We start from the raw sequence: 18,053 nt of genomic DNA, 5'->3' as shown, positions 1-18,053 counted from the left end.
TCATCCACTGGTTCACTCCCTAGAAGGCCACAACAGCCAGAGCTGCACTGATCTGAAGCCAAGAGCCTGGCGCTTCTTCTGGTCTCCCACACCAGTACAGGAACCCAAGCACTTGGCCATCTTCTACTGTTTTCCCAGGCCATAGCAGAGAGCTGGATAGGAAGTGAAGCAGCGGGACTTGAACCGGCAACCATATGGGATGCCAGCACCTCAGTCAGTGGCTTTATCCACTATGCCATAGAGCTGGCCCCAGACTTTTTAAAAATAAATAAATAATACTATGCAAAAACCAACCAAAAACAAGTGTTATAACTATATTATCATCACACAAAATAAACTTCAAAGTGAAAAAAAGAATTATTAAAAACTGAATAGAAATGAATAATGACAGAAATAATTTGCTAGGAAAATATAATAATTCAAAATGTTATGCACCTTATAAGAAGTCTAAAAATAGGCAAAAGTAAAAGAGTTGACAGCACTCAAAGAAGACATGTATAACTCAATAATCACCGTGAGAGATGTTAACATATATCTCTCAGTAACACTGATTGAGCAGACAAATTATTTACAGTAAGGAAGATTTGAACAACATCTTTTTTTATAAAGACTTATTTATTTATTTGAAAGCCAGAGTTACAGAGAGGAGGAGAGACACAGAAAGAGAGAGATCTTCCATCTGCTGGTTCACTCCCCAAATGGCTACAACGGCTAGGGCTGGACCAGGATAAAACCAGGAGCCAGAAACTTCTTCCAGGTCTCCCACGTGGATGCCGAGGCCCAAATATTTGGGCCATTTTCTGCTTTTTTCCCAGGCACATTAGCAGAGAGCTTGATTGGAAGTGGAGCAGCTAGGACACAAACCAGGGCCCGTATGGGATGCTGGGGTCCCAGGCAGCTGCTTTACCACTTTGTCACAACACTGACCCCAAAACAAGACCTTTTTAAACTTAATGTGAAGAACTTGGACCCAGCCATTGGAAATTAACACATTCTTTTCAAGCACACACCATCTGTAAAAATTGACCATGGAGAAAGCCACAAAATAAATTTCAACAACTATAAGAAAATTAATATCATGCTGATTATATTCTCTGATCAAAATATAATTATAAATCACGTTAAAAATTACTGAACAAACATGCTTATACATTTTTAATTAGCTTGTTAATAATACAGCTGCCAAATAAGAAATCTGGTTCGATAAGATATAAAAATGAATGATATGGGGCCGGCGCTGTGGCGCAGCGGGTTAACACCCTGGCCTGAAGCGCCAGCATCCCAAATGGGCGCTGGTTCTAGTCCCGGATGCTCCTCTTCCGATCCAGCTCTCTGCTGTGGCCTGGGAAAGCAGTATAAGATGGCCTAAGTCCTTGGGCCCCTGCACCCACATGGGAGACCCAGAAGAAGCTCCTGGCTCCTGGCTTCAGATCAGCGCAGCTCTGGCCATTGTGGCCAAATGGGGAGTGAACCAGCAGATGGAAGACCTCTCTCTCTGTCTACCTCTCTCTGTAACTCTGTCTTTCAAATAAATAAGATAAATCTTTTAAAAAAATGGATGATAATGTTCCAAAAGCTAATAAAATAGAGATCTTTATCAATCGAGCAAGAAAAAAGTTAAAGGCACAAATAAACAGTATTAGAATGAAAAGCTTAACATAATTATATAGATTTTTTTTAAAATCTGACAACCCAATGAAATGTTTGTGTCAATTAATTTGAAAAGCTGAAAGAAACAATAATTTTTCCGGAATATATTATAAATCTATTTAGAAAAAAGTTCATAACCTTAATAGACCTGGAGTCACTAAAGCTTAAATATACCCTCTCCTTTGTCATCCAAAAAAACCTCAGATGAGTTCTATCAAACATTCAAAGAATATGTTACCCTGGTCTTTTACAAATTATTACAGAAAACAGAAAAAGAACAGTTGCCCTAATCATTTGAGACAAGTCAAAACTTGGACAGTGTAAGGAAGATTGTAAGCCAGTTTCTCTAATAAGCATAAATGCAAATATCTTAAGTAAAGATCAACAAACCAAATCAACAATGTAGTTTTTTTTTAAATGACTAAGTTGTGGTTCATCCCCTACCCACCCCCATAATGCAAGATGACGTAACATTAGAAAACCTACAAATGAAGCCGGCGCCGTGGCTCAATAGGCTAATCCTCCACCTTGCGGCGCCGGCACACCGGCTTCTAGTCCCGGTTGGGGCGCCGGATTCTGTCCCGGTTGCCCCTCTTCCAGGCCAGCTCTCTGCTATGGCCAGGGAGTGCAGTGGAGGATGGCCCAGGTGCTTGGGCCCTGCACCCCATGGGAGACCGGGAAAAGCACCTGGATCCTGGCTCCTGCCATCGGATCAGCGCGGTGCGCCGGCTGCAGCGGCGGCCATTGGAGGGTGAACCAACGGCAAAGGAAGACCTTTCTCTCTCTGTCTCTCTCTCTCACTGTCCACTCTGCCTGTCAAAAAAAAAAAAAAAAAAAAAAACCTTGAAAAATATTAATTTAGTTTCCATATATCAGAAGCAGACGAATAGAAAATGAAGTTAAAAAAAAAAAAAAAACTGTGGGGGAGGGCATTCAGCCTAGCAGCTAACACTCCATTCAGGACGCCTGTATCCCATCCCTGTGGGAACACCTGGGTGTGATATGGTACTCAACTCCAGCTTCCTGACAATGCAGACCCTGGGAGGCAGCAAGTGATGGCTCAAGTAACTGACCTACCACCCACGTGTGAGACATGGGTTGAGTTTCTGGCTTTCAACTTTAGCCTCAGCCCATGCACAGCTGTAGTGGGTATTTGGGGAGTAAAACAGAAGATAGGTGGTCTCTCTCTATCTTCATCTCTATCCCTATCTTTCTGCCTCTTAAGTAAATAATTTTTAAAAGATTTATTTATTTATTTATTTATGTGCCAGGCAGAGTTACAGACAGAGAGGGAGAGACAGAGAGAAAGGTCTTCCATCCACTGGTTCTCTCCCCAAGTAGCCACAATGTCTGGAGTTGGGCTGATCCAAAGCCAGGAGCCAGGAGCTTCTTCCAGGTCCCCCATGCAGGTACAGGGGACCAAGGACTTGGGCCATCCTCCACTGCTTTCCCAGGCCACAGCAGAGAGCTGGATCAGAAGTGGAGCAGTCAGGACAGGCACCCGCACTCACATGGGATGCCGGCACCACAGGTGGCGGCTTTACCTGCTAAGCCACAGCGCCAGCCCCTCCAACAGAGTTTTTTACAAGCAAGAACAAAGGGCCAAGAGTAGCTGACATATTCCTGAAGAGGACGAAACAGGTCAGGAAAAATAACTTAAATTCATTAGAACACTATGGCTTTGGCATTGAGATAGACAAAGTAACCAGCAGAACAGATCAGCAAGCCCAGAATGAGAGCGTACAGAAACTGAAACTTGGCATGTGACACAGATGGCATTACAGAGGGGAAAGGTGGAATTTATAATAAATAATGTTGGTATAATTGGAAAAATTTCAATTAGATCCTATTTCACATTATATACATACAGCCAGACTAAAAAGCTAATGTTATGAGCAAAAATTTAAATATTTTAGAAGAAAATATAGAGGATGATCTTATTACCATCAATTAGGGAAGAGATTCTTAACCACAATAAAAAAATAGAAACCATAAAGAAAAAGAGAAATACAACTGACTACATTAATACAAAAATAAAAACAAAACAAATCTTCTCTTCAAAGTGAAAAAGTGCACATTTAGTTAACAACTGTTAGTTAAATATGTACTAAGAGGTGAGTATTCAGAATATACTTAAAGAACAAATTAATAAAAAGCAAGCAACTCAAGCAACCAAAATGGACAAAGCACGTGATAGGCATTTCACAGGAAAAGAAACCTGTCAACCAATAAACTTATGAAAATATATTCAGTAAGGATTCAGGACCAAAAAAACTACAATGACATTTCACGTCTGACTGGCAAGTGTTTTTAAAGTTTGACAATAGCAAGTGTTGGGAAGGTGTTGTGGATCAACAGCAATTCTCCCTCTTCTTGGTGAGAGTATAAGTTGGTACAAGCGCTTTGGAGAGCAGTTTAATTAAACGCAGCATTTCCATTCCCAGGAGTATACCCAAAAGGATCTTTTTCATAAGGAGATGTAAAAGGTTACTTGCTTCAGAAGTGTTTGTAGTAGGGAAAATTGGAAATGACCAAAATTCTCCCCATGGGAGAGTGGACAAACTGCAAAATACTCATTCATGCAACAGAACTCTAAAGGAAGCAGCTAGAATAAATGAACCACACTACATGTATCCATCTGGATAAACCTCCAAAAACAAATGTTGAGCAAAAAAAAGGAAGGTAGAGAAGGTTATGTATAGTATCATATAAAGTTAAAATATGCTAAATAGTAAATTACATATTGCTTACGGGAATATGCATAAATTAAAGGCATAAAATGTGGCATGATATGTACTAATTTTGACATAGTAGATGCCTCTGAGGAAAAGTGAAAGAGAACAGGATTAGGGAGGAATATATTCCAAAAAACATTAAATTATATCTGGAACATTTTATTTCTAAAACAAAATCTGAAGTAAATGCAGTAGAATAGTGGGTATACTGTTGTTTATTGTTTTATTCTCTGTAATTTCTGGTGTGCTTAAAATATTTTATTTACAAAGTGAGTAACACTGAACTTCAGAAGACACTTTTTCTTAATGATTGATAAAATCCCTAAATACTCAGAATGAAATAAAATTTAATCAAAAAGTTGTCCAAATTCTTACTGTGAAATGTTTCAGTTTTAAGAATGTGTCCATATTGTGTATGAATAAGTAAATGAAATATCTACCCAGATATAAATACTCTGAACACAGGGTTAAAAAAATACAAAAATACACACATGTAGATAAAGATTGGGAAGGGACACCAAAAAATCATCATGCACTTTAAAGCAAGAGGATTTTGGGTGAAATTTTGTTAAATTTTTTATCTGACTTAATGAAAGCAAAAAAAGTGAGTACATCACATACTTCCTGAAAAGTTTCCACCACAGAAACACTATGAGCAGAGATTTAAACAAAAGCGCTCTAGCAATGCAAGGCAACATGTAGTAAAAGGTTTCAGATCTTCCTCCGGCTCAAGCCTTTCTACTAAATGATCGGGTTGAACAAACGGGCACCCAGCAAAGTAACTTGGGTCAAATCACTCTTGCCACCCGGTTTTCAAGGGCAACTGGCAGTCAAGAAGTCGCCAGGGAGTGATACTTTGCTAGCCCTTTAATGAAGGCGGGGCTTCGAAAACTCAATTGTTCCATCCGTGTCTCAAATCAATCAGATGAAATTGGCCTTTTACGTGGCCTGAATCCCGATAGCCCAGCACACTCGATAGGTAATTCAATCCCGCCTGGTGCAGATGAAGGCAAACTCAAAGCAGCTACTGAAAGGGTTGCTCTTCTCAGAGCTAGCTGTGCTTTTCCACTTTTATGCACGAGCTGAGCTTCACCAACTGGCTGGCTGGCGGGGCTATTAAAAATTCAGTGAGAGACACAAAGGTGTGCTCCGGTGTCTCTCGTTACCCTTTCTCCTGTTACCTCAGCAGACAAAAGCCATAGCGAGCCTGCCTCATGAATTATGTGACATGGAATATTCAATCTATTTTTAATCGAGCCAAGTAATAACATTAAGAGAGATATTTGCAATCTTCAAATTTCACACGGTCATAGGCACAGTAATTTGTTTTGATTCCAAATTGGGGATCTCAAGATACAATTCTTTCCAAAAACAGGCACTCGGTTAACGTGGAAATGACAACTTCTCATTTATGGCATAAGCAGGGATAATGAAATGGGCCATGTGTTCCAGGTGTCCAAAGGGGAGAGCAGGACGGGTTTCAATCAGTTCTACTCACCCCTTGGTGCAACGTCTTTGCTTTTGAAGTCAGGTTGGAAACAAGCAAGCAGTAGGCACAGTGACTTCTGTGGGAAGAACATCTTGTTACCTTTATTCACTGGGAGCTTTGCCTCTAAAGATGGCAGGAGACAGTTCCTGCTGTCCATCCCCCATCAGTTCTGGAGAACCACCTTAAACTGCATTACAAAGTAAACAGCCAACTTTTGAATCAGAGGAAAAACCAACGTAGAGTAGAAAGACGCCACATTGGAAAGCCAGTGAAGGTATCCCAGGTCTGAGATTTGGAGGGACAGGAGAAGAGCAGCCTCGAAGCCCCCAGCCCACCAGCTCAGAAAGAAGGTCCTGTCCACTGGTTTCTGACGCAGTCGAGGCATTTCCCTTCCTTTTGTGCTGTGAAGAGCAGAGCCAGCTCACAAAATGAAGCAGGAGGCAATTTTCCCTGTCCCTCTCTCACCGTCTCAGCAAACACTTACTGATCGCCCCCTGTGTGCCAGGCACTATTCTGGGAGCTGATGACTCAGCAATGACCAAATTAATAAAGCGTCACAGGACACTGTCCTCACTGCTGTACCCCTAACACACAGGACAGTGCTGGGGCCATACTAGCCGCTCGACCCAGTATACATGAGCCTGATATGAATGAAAACGAGCAGCCTACTGGAGTCACGTGGGCCCTGCAGATCCCGAATGCCTGCTGGGAGGTGTCAGCGCACATGGCAGGGATTTAGGCCAGGCCTTTATCCAGATCCCAGTTCTACTACTCCATGCGTCTTCTGGTTGCTCTGTTGCCTGGGGCGGGGCAGCTACTCGGTGTGATACTTCTTCTCATTCCGAGGCTACAGAATCGAAGTAAATATTGATGGACGGAGATGACAGAACCATGTCTACATTTAATGGCCAAGGAAATGGCTATTGAGGAAATTAAAGGATTTCCTAAGGCCAGAAATTTGGTTTCTTTACTGTCTGGGAGCCTCCTGGCCTGAAAGTCCCTGAGAGGCTCAGAGGAAAGAGCCAGGTAGCTGTGGGCTCATCAAGGACTCGGCAGTGCGGGAGCTTAGCTTCACACGCCTTCTAGTGTTTCTGCGGAGAAACAATTACCCTGGAGCATAGAAGGAAAAGTCCGTGGGAACCAGAGCAACTAGATTTTACTCTTTACTGCATGTGGTCTTGCCTGCTTCGCTTTCACTCTCCTCTCCAGTTTCCTTCAGCACCAGCATCCCCACCCCCACCCTAAGACGTACACCTCCCCCGGATTCCCTGCCTAAATGAAAGGCCACGTATACCAGTCTTAATACTTTATTAACTTAAAACATCACTCTAATAAATACGTATTAAACACACATAATGCACTCCAGAAGATCTAAAAATGCGTACAAATGTCACCAAAGTGAAAATGCCACATTCCCCTCACGTGGTCCACATGGAGAGGCAGAACCTTGGAGACAGAGGCTTCTCTCCCACCTGCCTGTCGGCTAGACATCTTAAAAGTATCAGCTTCACAAGAAAACACTGAATATACACAAGAGGCTTTGAAATAACTCCTTAGCCGCTGTTTGTTTACATGTGGTAAAATCCAGCAGGGTCCAAAGGGAAGGTTCAAGATCCTGGGTTGTTGTCTTCTCAGAGTTCTCTCCAGGGGAAAGAGCAGACCAGTCGCTAGCAGGTGCAGCTGTTAGCTTTCAGAGGCTGGAACCTAGCATGGTGCTTGGTACCTTGGTAGCTGGTGGTCCACACACATTCGCTGAATGAATGAATGAATGAATGACACCTGGTCTGCAGGCTTTGCTCCATGCCTTTCCCTCCTCCAAGGAAGTCTCCAGAGGCCTCCAAGCCCCTCTCATCACCAAGTCCGTTCCTTCCTGAGGGACACTCCACAGTGTATCTCCTGATCCCCCAAGTACTAAACTCCTTCTCCAAATTAGTTCCTGAACCAGTTTTTGAGAAGAAGTGATTCCCCCCAAGATCTACAGACAAGCACCCAACAGAAAGGGGTCAATCGACCCCCAGAAGAAAAAAAAAAGTAACACTCATTCATCTTTCTGGAAAACCACATTAGCACGGGGCCACCTGTTCACCTTGTAACAGGTGAGTCCCCTCCTCCCACTTGGGATCTGGAGGAAGAGGGGAGAATCCCGAGGATCTCCCTGTCTCTGGAGCAGGGCTGGGAAGGTTTCATCCCGCCCCCACTTGATTTTGCACCCTCTGGTGTTCAAGGCCCAGCAGGTTCCTGGGGGTCTCCACTCTGGCTGTCCTCCGGAAATGCTCCTCGGCCCCCCTCCACCCCCGACAGCTCCAGGACATCCTTGCAGGAGCCACCAGCTGACCTGGAAGGCCTGAGAAGTCGGGGTGGGAGCGGGGGGCTGGGGGGGGCTGCCCTTGTAGTGTTGTGCGAGCCGAGCCGCTGCCTGCCAGCCTGCTCATTTGAGCCCGTGCTGCGTCTCCCGGTGCCGCCGGAGGTCCACCTTCCTCTGGAAGCCCTTCCCGCACAGGTCACAGCCAAAGGGCTTGAAGCCCGTGTGCTTGCGGCTGTGGGTGATGAGGTTGGAGCTCTGGCTGAAGGCCTTGCCACACACCTGGCACTTGTGGGGCTTCTCACCTGCGGGGAGGGGAGGGAGAGGGAAGGAAGGATGAGTGTGTGATGACACCAGCAGCTGGCTGCCCTGCAGTCTGAGGCCTTCGAGCAAGCTGGAGGGTGACATGTTGAAATGTGAACTGACTCCCAGCCTGCAACACGGGGCTCAGGAAGCCAGGGGCACACCAGGTGAAAAGGGAGACTTTCTGAGTGGGGTTTCCCAGCCCAAGGCCTCAAACCGTCTCCTGCTGAGCGGAAACAGGGGCAAGGCCACGTGCCCTCCACCCCAGCTGGAGCCAGCCCGGGAGGACTCCCCCTGCCTGGAGAGGCTGAGAGCCCGCCCAGCAGATGTTCGACAGGACGGAGAGGGGGCGGGGAGCCGTCCCACAAACCGTGTGACTGTTCTAATTCAGAGGAAGTTTTCAAATCTGAGTTTCCAAGTGGGCGTTGGTCTGTGTGTGCCAGTGAGCCCGCCTGCCTTCTCGCCCTCAAAGGACAGCAGAAGAGGTCAGAAGCAAGAACACTTCTCACTTGAAAACCCACATCTTGGAGGTGGGGGTGGGGGTGGGGTGGGGTGGGGCGCCACGGTGTGTTTCTCAGGGTAGCTGCTCCTTTTGGTTTGGTTTGATTTTACTTTCTTCTCCTGAGGTTAATCACAGGATTAACCCTTCACTGGCAGATTAATCAACAATAGAACGCGAAAAGGGCTCCTCCCTCCACATCACGTGCTGTGTGTAACAGTCGGGGAAACAACGTGGATTTCCAAACAGCCCCAGCTTGGCCGTTACAGCAAGGGAGAAAAAAATACACACACACACAACATGAAGTTTGTTTTCCAGGACACTGCTGTCCCTCCTGCCACGTTCCCTTCTGTCCTCTCGCTTCAAATTCCTTGATCAGAAACCACCCAGCAAAACTAAGCTCACCACTTTGCAGTCCACCAAATCTGGGAAGTGAACTCTAGCTAAAAAGGAAACGATGGATAAGGGCTTAAAGTTTCATTCAGCCGAGATCCTACCTGAAATTGGCTAAATGTGTTCAATACCCTCACTTACGAGGAGTGAATACATGGAAATTTCAGGCTTGGGGGCGGGATTAAAGTAGGGTGTTTCTCAGGTGTTCCGGTGAGAATATCTGCAGCAACCAGTGTGCCTGTACACATTAACGGTGGGTACTTCTGAACAAGCTACAATTTATTTGGTATCAGTATTCATGTTCTGCAATAAAACTGCCAGTCTCTGTCTCAGGTAAATGTCTTGTCCACTATAAAAGAGTGTTCCTGGCATTAAAGCCCCACCTGCACATAAAGTGTCACGGGGCAGTCCAGGGTTGGAGCCAGAGTGTTCTGTGGCTCCATGAGGTAGGTACTCAGCCTGATTTCTGAGGCACAGACCGAAGAGCAGCTCCTTCTGCTCTGTGAAGCAGCAGTCGGGATCAAACGAGACTTTGAAAGCACTCATAACTTACAGCGCCTGTGATAAGGAACTGTCACTACTGTGGCAGGAGCTTGCTGGCATTTTGAGAAGGGCAATAGGTGACTAGCTTTCTGCCTCTACCAACTTCTATGACTCTGAAAGCAGAATATGATAAACAGTGGTCAAGGTCACAGACATTTGAGAAGTCAGACAGCCCTGAGGTTGAACCCCAGCCCTGCCAGCTTGCTAGCTGGGCAGGTTATTTAACCTTTCTGTGGCCTCACTTTCCTCACCTCTAAAAGGGGGCTAAGGAACAATCCCGACCTCTTAGGGGTGTTGTGAGCATTAAAAATTCTCAGCAGAGAGCTTAGTAATATTTGCCTTTTTTTTTTTTCTCATTTAGAATAGGCATTCAGACTCCTAAAAACGCAGCCAGTGGGACCACACAGGAGCCTCTCTGCCAGAGGCTGGGTAGGGTCGAGGGGAAGTCCTCAATCTCTAAACATTCAGAGCAAGGCTCTGGGAGGCGCCTGGAGCGGACAGCACGTGGAGCAGCTGCAAACCTGCAGGAAAGCAGATCTTCCTAGCGCAGACGCTGACCTGGTACGTGGTCCTTCAGACACACCCTGACATCCGGGCTCCTCTGGGGAGAACCGCGTCTCCCAGTGAGCCTAGGAGAACAGGTCCCTTTGCTTTCCTTAGCACAACAGCGATGAACTCCAGCTAGAAGGCTTCCTCCAGCACGCACTGGGACCGGAACAGCGCCGAGACGGCAGGCGAGGGGCTGGCTCACCTGTGTGGATGAAGGTGTGCTTTTTCATGTCTGACTTCTGGTGGAAGCGCTTGCCGCAGTACTGGCAGGGGTAGGGCCGGGTGTCTGAGTGGATGAGCAGGTGTGTGGACAAGGTGGACGACCTCTTAAAGCTCTTGCCGCAGATCTTACAGTCAAAGCTCCGTTCCTGCGGAGAGACAGACGTGGCACTCCTGCTGCATCCGCGCGGGCCGCCACGCTCTGCGCCTGCAGCCCCGCAGCGCGGTTCTGCCTCCCGAGCGGGCGCAGCAGCGTCCCGGCTCCACTCTCCAGTCGCCTCCTTTCACACCTTCCCCTTCACAACTTTTCTATCACGACGCTTTTCACCCACAGCCCTCACCCTCTGGTGACATCGGGTCCCCACCCTGCACTCTTGACACTCATCTGCACGCACTTCTCCACCTCCCGCCACAACAGGCTTCAACCTCAGTCACTTGAGACGCCCCCTCACCCCACCCTGGGCCAGCACGGGTGTTGGGGAAGATGAGCCGACTCTTTTCAGTGAGTCAACCTTGGTAAAGGAGCTTTCTCCCGGTATAGCTATCGGTGTACACTGTGTCTCTCAGCACCTGCCAGGTTAGGCAACGATGCACCCTTATGACTGAACCAACGAAAACACGGCACGACAAATGTGTTACTGGACGCTCTTAACCAGCCGAGGTCCTGCCCTTTCAGTCGGGAGGGGCCAATGCAGATTAAGTGACAGCCATTTGGAGCAAAGAACAGAGGCAAAGAATCAGCTAATAAATCTGTTGTATCAGCAGCAAAGAGTCGGTGCACACAAACCTTCCGAAACCCACACTGATGATCCATATCACTCTCAAGGCTCACAATGACGTGACACCAAAACCTAGGGCTGCCTCAAAGCCAGAGCCGGCCGCGGCCCACCTTTCCCTGCACACCTACACCGGGGCCAGGGCGCACCGCACGGCGGCTGGCAAGAGCGCACTGGAGGCAGGTAGGAGGAATTTGCCGGGCACAGGCGGCTGAGGCCGCGCCCAGGAGAAGCGCAAGACCCCGAGGGCGGAAACCTGAGCGGGGCCGCGCGCTTACCTGCGAGTGCACGGCTTTGTGCTGCTCCAGGCTCACCGCGTGCCCGAAGGTCTTGCCGCACATCTCGCAGGCAAAGGGTCTCGTGCCGCTGTGGGACCTGCGCACGTGCACCTCGAGCCCGTGCGGCGTGGAGAACACCTGAGACGGGTGGGGCCGGGGAAAAGGCCGCTGAGAGGGGCTGCGGGGAGCGGGCGCTGCCAGGGTGCGGGCTGAGGGCGCGGGAGCGGGAGCCTCACCTTGCTGCACTTGATGCACTTGTAGGAGCCGCCGCCCAGCAGCAGGCGGGTGCACAGCAGCTCTGACTCCACCTTGACGCCAGCGCCCTTGTCCGCCAGCAGCTCGTGGCCTCGCTCTGGGTACAGCCCGGCTGCCGCTGCATGGGGCCGCTCCAACAGTCCCGCCGCCGTGGGCCCGAAGTCGCCATAGAGCCCCAGGCCCGCGCCGCTGCTGCCGCCGCCGCCTCCTGCGCCGCAGCCCCCTGGCGCCCCGCTCCCCGCGCCGCCGGTAGCCCGCTCCGGGCCGTACAGCGCTGCAGGGTGGCCCGGCTCTCGAGCGCGCTCGCAGAAGAGGCCTAGCTCGGCGCCACGCTCCAGGGCCGCGCACGGCCGGTAGCTCTGCACCAGGTGCCTCAGGTCGGAGCCAGCCAAGCCGCTCCACGAGTACGGCTTGAAAGACAGGGGGAAGGGCTGGGCTTCGTCCAGCGACTGGCACACTGACTTCTCCGAGGCTGTGGAGGCACAAGAGGGGCGTCTGGTCAGGCTTCAGCTTGCTCGCTGCCAGCCCTTCCCCGTCAGAACCCTCCCTGCGCCAGGTGCTAGGGATGCTCCCCAAGCAGAAGGCGGCCAGGGGCCTGGCAGGCCACTGGAGGCGACAGGGTAGCAAACGGTTAAATCGACAAGGGGTGGGGACCTGGGTTAATTCTGGGCGAGGGCAGTGCAAGCGCTCGGCGGGACTGGGATCTTTTCTGGCTGGACCCGCGCTCCCCGCGGTCCTCTAGGGAAAGGTGCCTTAGTAAGCTCTGAGTTGGGCTGTGCGGGAGGCCAAGGCGGCAGCCGCTCCCGCCCTGGACAGCGCTTGTGGACGGTGGCTAGCACCCGCCCTTTCCCAGCCCCTACGTGTTTCCATTCAATCCTTTTTCTTCCTGTGATCCATGACGGAGAAGATCAATTAAAAAAAAACAGTGGCCCCAGGCTACCCAAGATGGCAGCTGGAAAACACACACACACACACACACACACACACACCAGGTGTTAAGAGTCCTTAAAATTAAGAGCCCAGAGCAGGTAGCCAAAGGACATCTGGAAAAGGGCTTTAGGCTTGAGTCACCCGCAAGTACTCCCCGTTTCCATTCCTGTTACATAGCTTCATGGGGAAGCCCGAATTTCTCGGAGAGTAATTTTACAATTAGTAATGTTTAGCCACCACCTGCCAGGAGAATAGCTTTCTGAAACCTCGCCCCTTACTGCGAGCATTTTGCTAAAATTAGATACCCAATGTATCCGAGTGCACGCGCACTTTCAAATCTGCTCGCGCGCGCGCGCGCGCGCGCGTACCCACACCCACACCCACACACACCGCCTGCAGTCTCCTGACCCGGCCGCCTGCTGCAGTGGGAGACTGTACCCGGAGTTTCCAAGCCAGGGGTTCCCGAGAGGTCGGTCTCTGCCGGCCGCGTAGCGCACAGCGAGGAAGGACCCTCCCGCCACTGGCTCCTAGAGACTCCGCAGAGCTCTGCTCTGGCCAAGTCCACTCACTGGGTTTGGGGTTGGTGGGTGGTGGTGGAATCTCTGAACACCAGTAAGAGCTAAACTGGAAGCAACCGGCCCCTTGACAGAATGCCGCCGTCTGCACCTTCCTTCTTTCCCCAGCCGGACCGAGCCTCGCCCCCACCCAAAGTGCAGTCACTTGGTTTGCGGGAAACTCGATTGCTCGCTGGAAATGAAACCCCAGTGGGCTGGTCCCGAGGCTAGGCCAACCTGACCGAACGAAAAATGAAACAGGTCCCCCGCCTGCGCCTGCCACGACCGAGCCGCTGGCTGAGATTTTTATCCCAAACCCCTTCCTCCTTCCCGGCGCTGGCTCTGCCAGGCCCAAGCTGCCCAGGGCTCCGTTCGTTGTAGGCTCAGAGGTCTGGATTCTGGGATCCTAGCACTTTCTAGGGACACGGGTCAGAAAACGAAACACCGACGTTGTTGCCGGTGGAGACGACTGATTTGTATTTCTATCACCCACGGGCTCCCTGCGCAAACCAGTGCTGGGGACCAGCAGCTGGGCTCCCGCCGCTCTGGGTGGGCACAGCGGACTCGGCGGGCAGGATGCTAGCCCACTCGCCTCTTACCCCTCGGACAAGCTCTCTCCTGCAGGAAAGACTCTTTCAGCCACCCACTTAGCATTTCTGCGCCCACGCACCGCGGGTCCCCGCAGCCCTAGGCGCTCCCAACCGGGCCCTACCTGGAGACACGGAAGGCGACGGAGGCCTCCAGAAATCCTCAAACTCCGAGCTCCGATCGCAGACGCTGCCTTCGCAGCTGTCCGGGGACGTGGAGACTCTGTCGGGGGCCTCGGTTTGCTGCGACTCGGGGGACAAATGGTCCCCGGGCTCCGCCTTCGCCCCGCCTGCACTGGAAGTGCTGTCTGCGGAGAGGAGGTAGGAGAGGGGCTCAGGCTGGTCCAATTTGCCCGAAGGACTCTGAAGGGGCGCCAGTCCGTAGCACCCAGGCGTCCTCCCTCTCCTCCCAGACCCTCACTGGAACCCGCCGGGATCCGAGCTCCAGCCCCGTTGAGGCCGTGGCATCGAGGCGACAAGCCCCGGAGGAACCAGGACAGTAGGAGGAAAAAACAAAAACAAAAACTCGGCCGCAAATGGGACGTAGGGGTTGCTTCTCCCGGTTCCAGGTGAGCGGTGTGTCGCCTCCCCAGGAGCAGCCCCAACCGGCCCGCGCGCCTCGCACCTGGTCGGCCTGGCGCAGGTACATTCTCCAAACGCAGGGAATAATCTGGTCCCGGGGAGCGCGGCTGGTGGTAGCTGTGAGCCTTCTTGCTCTTGACGAGGAATGAGCGCGGCATGGTGGCCCGGCACTCTCCCTACTCCGCTCCGAGGGTCCCTGGAGCCGCTGTCAGCCCACGGTCAAGCCCAGCGCTTCCTTAGCCCCGGCCCGGAGATCTGAGACGGAGGGATCGAGGAGAACCCGATGGCAATGCGGGTCAGCACCCTCCGGGGCCTGGGACTGGGCACTCAGGCGCAGAGAGCGCGCGGGCCAGGGAGGAGCGAAGGCCTGCGGAAGGAGGGGCTTGGCCCCGCCGCGCCGCGCTCACCAGGTGGCACTCGGACAGGTGGCGCAAGCCCCGTCCGCCGCCACCACTGCCACGGCTCAGCGGTAAAACCCGTCCCCGGAGGGCCCTAGCTCAGGCCCCGCTTCCCCTGCCCTGCTCACGCCCCCACGCCCCGCTCCTGGCCTAGCAAACCTCTCTCCCGCAATCCAGCTCTCCTAAGAGCCCTAGTACCCGACGGCTCGGTTACCCCACTGCCTGCCTGGCTCAGCTTCAGGCCTGGGGAGGGAGCACGGGGACCGGCGGATCAGTTCAGGGGCTGGTGATACGTCAGTGGTCGAGGACCCAGAAGACCTCCAAGAACCCGCTGCAAACCTGAGGGGGGCAGGGGCGGGGCGCGCTAGGCTGGACTAAGGGGCGGGGTCGGGAAGGACTGTAGCAGAGGAGCTGGGGCCAGCAGAGCCGGAGAACAGTCAGCAGGGCAGAGGGCAGAAAAGTGAAGGGGATGGCAGACGACCAACCCCAGTCCGGAGAGAAACTCGCATCCGGGAGATCCCGCTCGCCCCTCACTCTTGTCCCACGCAGAGAACGGTTGTCTCTGAAGCCGCGGGGCGGGGGGTGGGGGGTGGAGCGGCCCGCACAGGCTGGGGCCCTGGAGAGCTACTCCAGACGTTGTAGAAATAATTTCGGAAACCAAGCCCCCCCCCCCGGGGGGGGGAGGAAGCATTTTCCAATCTGCTCACCCCAAATCTTGTCCTAGGGAAGTCGAACCCGATTCAGGCGCGCTGACCGGGAAGCGCACGGTGTCCGGAATCCCTGGAGCACCGACGGTTTAGGGAACAAGGCAAGACAGACGCCCGAGCGCGCAGGCTGCTCCGGCGGTGGCCAGACTGCCGGGGTCGGCCGCAAGCCCAGCAGGGAGCGAGCCGCCCGCTGTGTCGCTCTCATTAACCCCCAATCAGTTCACTTAATCCCGGGTCGAAACCTGAGCCCGGCGGGAGGCGGGGCTGCAACTCCCGCTCAGCTCCCGGCCAGCTCTGGAGGCGGGACCCCGCCGCTGAGGTCCGTGGTGAACGAATCTGCCGGCCTCCCGGGACGGAGGAGATGGGGACCGCGCTCCCAGGAGACCTGCGGCCTTGGCAGGCTCTTGGTGGCCTCGGCTGGGTCCGAAACAAGGGTCCTGGGGAATCCAGGCCAGGGGCAGGACCCCTTGTCTTCCGGCTTCGCGCGGTTCGCACGGCCGGACTAGGAGCCACTCAGCTCCCAGGACGAGATGCGGGACACAGCTTGAGTCTGTCCGTTGGTACAATGGCTCAAAACGAGTCCTGGGGAGGCCTCGACCCCTGTAGGGAGCGCAGTCTCTGCTGCAGGGCCTCAGCCCCACGGCGTCCCTTCCCTGGAGGAGTTGGGGATAAGGCCTGGGAGAAAAGACGGCTGGGCCATGTCGTGGGGCCCCCGGCGACATTTCCTGCGACTGCAGAGCCAGCTTGCCCCTAGGGGTGAGGGTGCTGCTCGCCTGCGTCCGGACTGGCTCCAAGGCCTGGCTGGGACTGTGCTGTTTCGGTCCCCCACCCACCCACCTTGCACTCTTGGCCGTACAAATCAGCACAAAAGCCCGAACCAATTATTTAAATAACCATGGAACTCGGAAGAAGAAACTGGGGTGAAGCGAAGCCTAGGGATCCAAGCACGCTAGCCGGGAGCAGCACGAACGGGGGAGGGCTGCAGGGCCGTCCGCTCCCGCGATGGGTCTGGACTAGCAGGGTCGGCGCGCGGACGTGGACACCGCCTCCCAGGCAGGGAGGCAAACCCACGCCTCCCTCCCGGCCAGCTTTGCCAGTTCCTGCAGGGGGGCGGGGGATGGGGGGCGGCAGGGCCTGGGGCTGAGCGCGTGGGAAGGAGACCTGGCGCTGCAGCTGGCAGCCGGGGGCGGGGCGGTGCCCTAGGCGCACGCGGGCGCGCGGGGCCTCTCCTCTAGCTCAGGGCCCGGGCAGGCGGGCGCTAAAGGCGCTGAGGGGGCGGCCTCCCGAGCTCAGCGGCCACCGCCTCGCCACCAGATGTTTCCTTCCCTGGTGGATCCCACTCCCCTGCCGAATCACCAAAACCACCTCTTGTGCGCGCCCCCCAGCCCCACAGTTCCAGTCTGGGCGCGCGGGTCCCGCCGGAACCCAGCGGCCAGCCCTCTCCCGCTCTCGCACAGCAGCCGGCAGCAGGTGGGGAGCCGCCTGCGCCCTCGGGTCGCCCCCCGCAGTGCCAGTGCCCGGACAGTCCCCGCAGCCGCCCCCGACAGCGGACCTACCTGCGAGGTCAGGGCGCGGGCACCGCGCTCCGAGAGCTTTCAAATGGGATCTGGCTTTCGGGAGAGCCCGCTCTCTGACTTTTTTTTTTTTTAATCTCCTTCGGAGCTCAGCCCCCAAAACCACAAGCTTCACTTCCTGAGCGTTACAGAGCGGCCCGCGAGCCCTCGCAGACCTGCCCCCAGGCCCCGGCGCGCTCCCTCTTTGCGCAAGGGGTTGGGGGCGGACACCGGACCGGCCTCTCCAGCCCCGGTTCCGGGAGCCCCTTCGCGGCCCTGTATGTGTGCGGGGTGGGGGGTGGGGAGCAGGGGCTGGGGGAACCCGGAGGTCGGAACACCCAGGCACTAGAAATGGCTCGAAAGAAAAAGAACTATTCTTGGCTCCCGGGAGGCTTCCGCAGCGAGAAGAAGTCACAGATTCGGGACACAGATTGACTGGAGCGGCGCGGGGTGGGGGTGCGCGCGGCTCCGAGGAGGCCTCCCTGCCGCTCCGACCGTGGGCACCCCCAGACCCGCCGCCTGCTCGGGCTGCGCCGCCCCCGGGTCCGGGCCGTGAATCACCGGCCCGCGGCGCCGCCGGGCTGGAGCCCGGCGAGTGGCCGCGGCGTCCGCAGAGCGAAACCTGCCCCGCGGACCCGAAATAGCTTGTTGTGGAAACACTTCGGGATAAATACGCCCAACGAGGCTGAAAATACCTTGACACCCAATCTGAGAGGTTTGCTCATTTCCCTTCGGATTTAGGTAATGGTTA

General features: G+C 53.4%; 1 protein-coding gene across 4 annotated transcripts; it reads right to left on the bottom strand.

Annotated features, from left to right (window-relative positions):
- Positions 1-4,563: 4,563 nt before the first annotated feature.
- Positions 4,564-17,446, bottom strand: GFI1 (growth factor independent 1 transcriptional repressor). Of its 4 annotated transcripts, XM_017346086.4 has the most exons (7): positions 17,306-17,446; positions 14,688-14,899; positions 14,188-14,370; positions 11,973-12,463; positions 11,737-11,874; positions 10,666-10,831; positions 4,586-8,481 (listed from the first exon to the last, which is right to left on the bottom strand). In XM_017346086.4, the coding sequence occupies exons 2-7, from the start codon at positions 14,800-14,802 to the stop codon at positions 8,303-8,305; spliced, it is 1,272 nt and encodes a 423-aa protein (XP_017201575.1). In that variant the 5' UTR covers positions 14,803-14,899; positions 17,306-17,446; the 3' UTR covers positions 4,586-8,302. The 4 variants fall into 4 exon arrangements, with proteins under 4 accessions (XP_089193190.1, XP_089193189.1, XP_017201575.1 ...); XM_089337064.1 differs by lacking the exon at positions 17,306-17,446 and having other exon boundaries at positions 4,564-8,481; positions 14,688-14,832; XM_089337063.1 differs by lacking the exon at positions 11,737-11,874 and having other exon boundaries at positions 4,575-8,481.
- Positions 17,447-18,053: the final 607 nt, after the last annotated feature.

This window comes from Oryctolagus cuniculus, chromosome 7, assembly GCF_051225735.1.
Source record: "Oryctolagus cuniculus isolate XC-2025 breed Fujian yellow rabbit chromosome 7, ASM5122573v1, whole genome shotgun sequence".
Classification (NCBI taxonomy): Eukaryota; Metazoa; Chordata; class Mammalia; order Lagomorpha; family Leporidae; genus Oryctolagus; species Oryctolagus cuniculus.
This window is presented reverse-complemented; position numbering and strand designations above follow the sequence as displayed.

Excerpts from the sequence above, each read along its gene's own strand:
- GFI1 (XM_017346086.4), bottom strand. The coding sequence starts at position 14,802 with ATGCCGCGCTCATTCCTCGTCAAGAGCAAGAAGGCTCACAGCTACCAC. Across the intron at positions 11,875-11,972 it reads AGTGCATCAAGTGCAGCAAG|GTGTTCTCCACGCCGCACGG; the intron begins GTGAGGCTCCCG and ends CACCCGTCTCAG. Across the intron at positions 10,832-11,736 it reads ACAAAGCCGTGCACTCGCAG|GAACGGAGCTTTGACTGTAA; the intron begins GTAAGCGCGCGG and ends GTCTCTCCGCAG.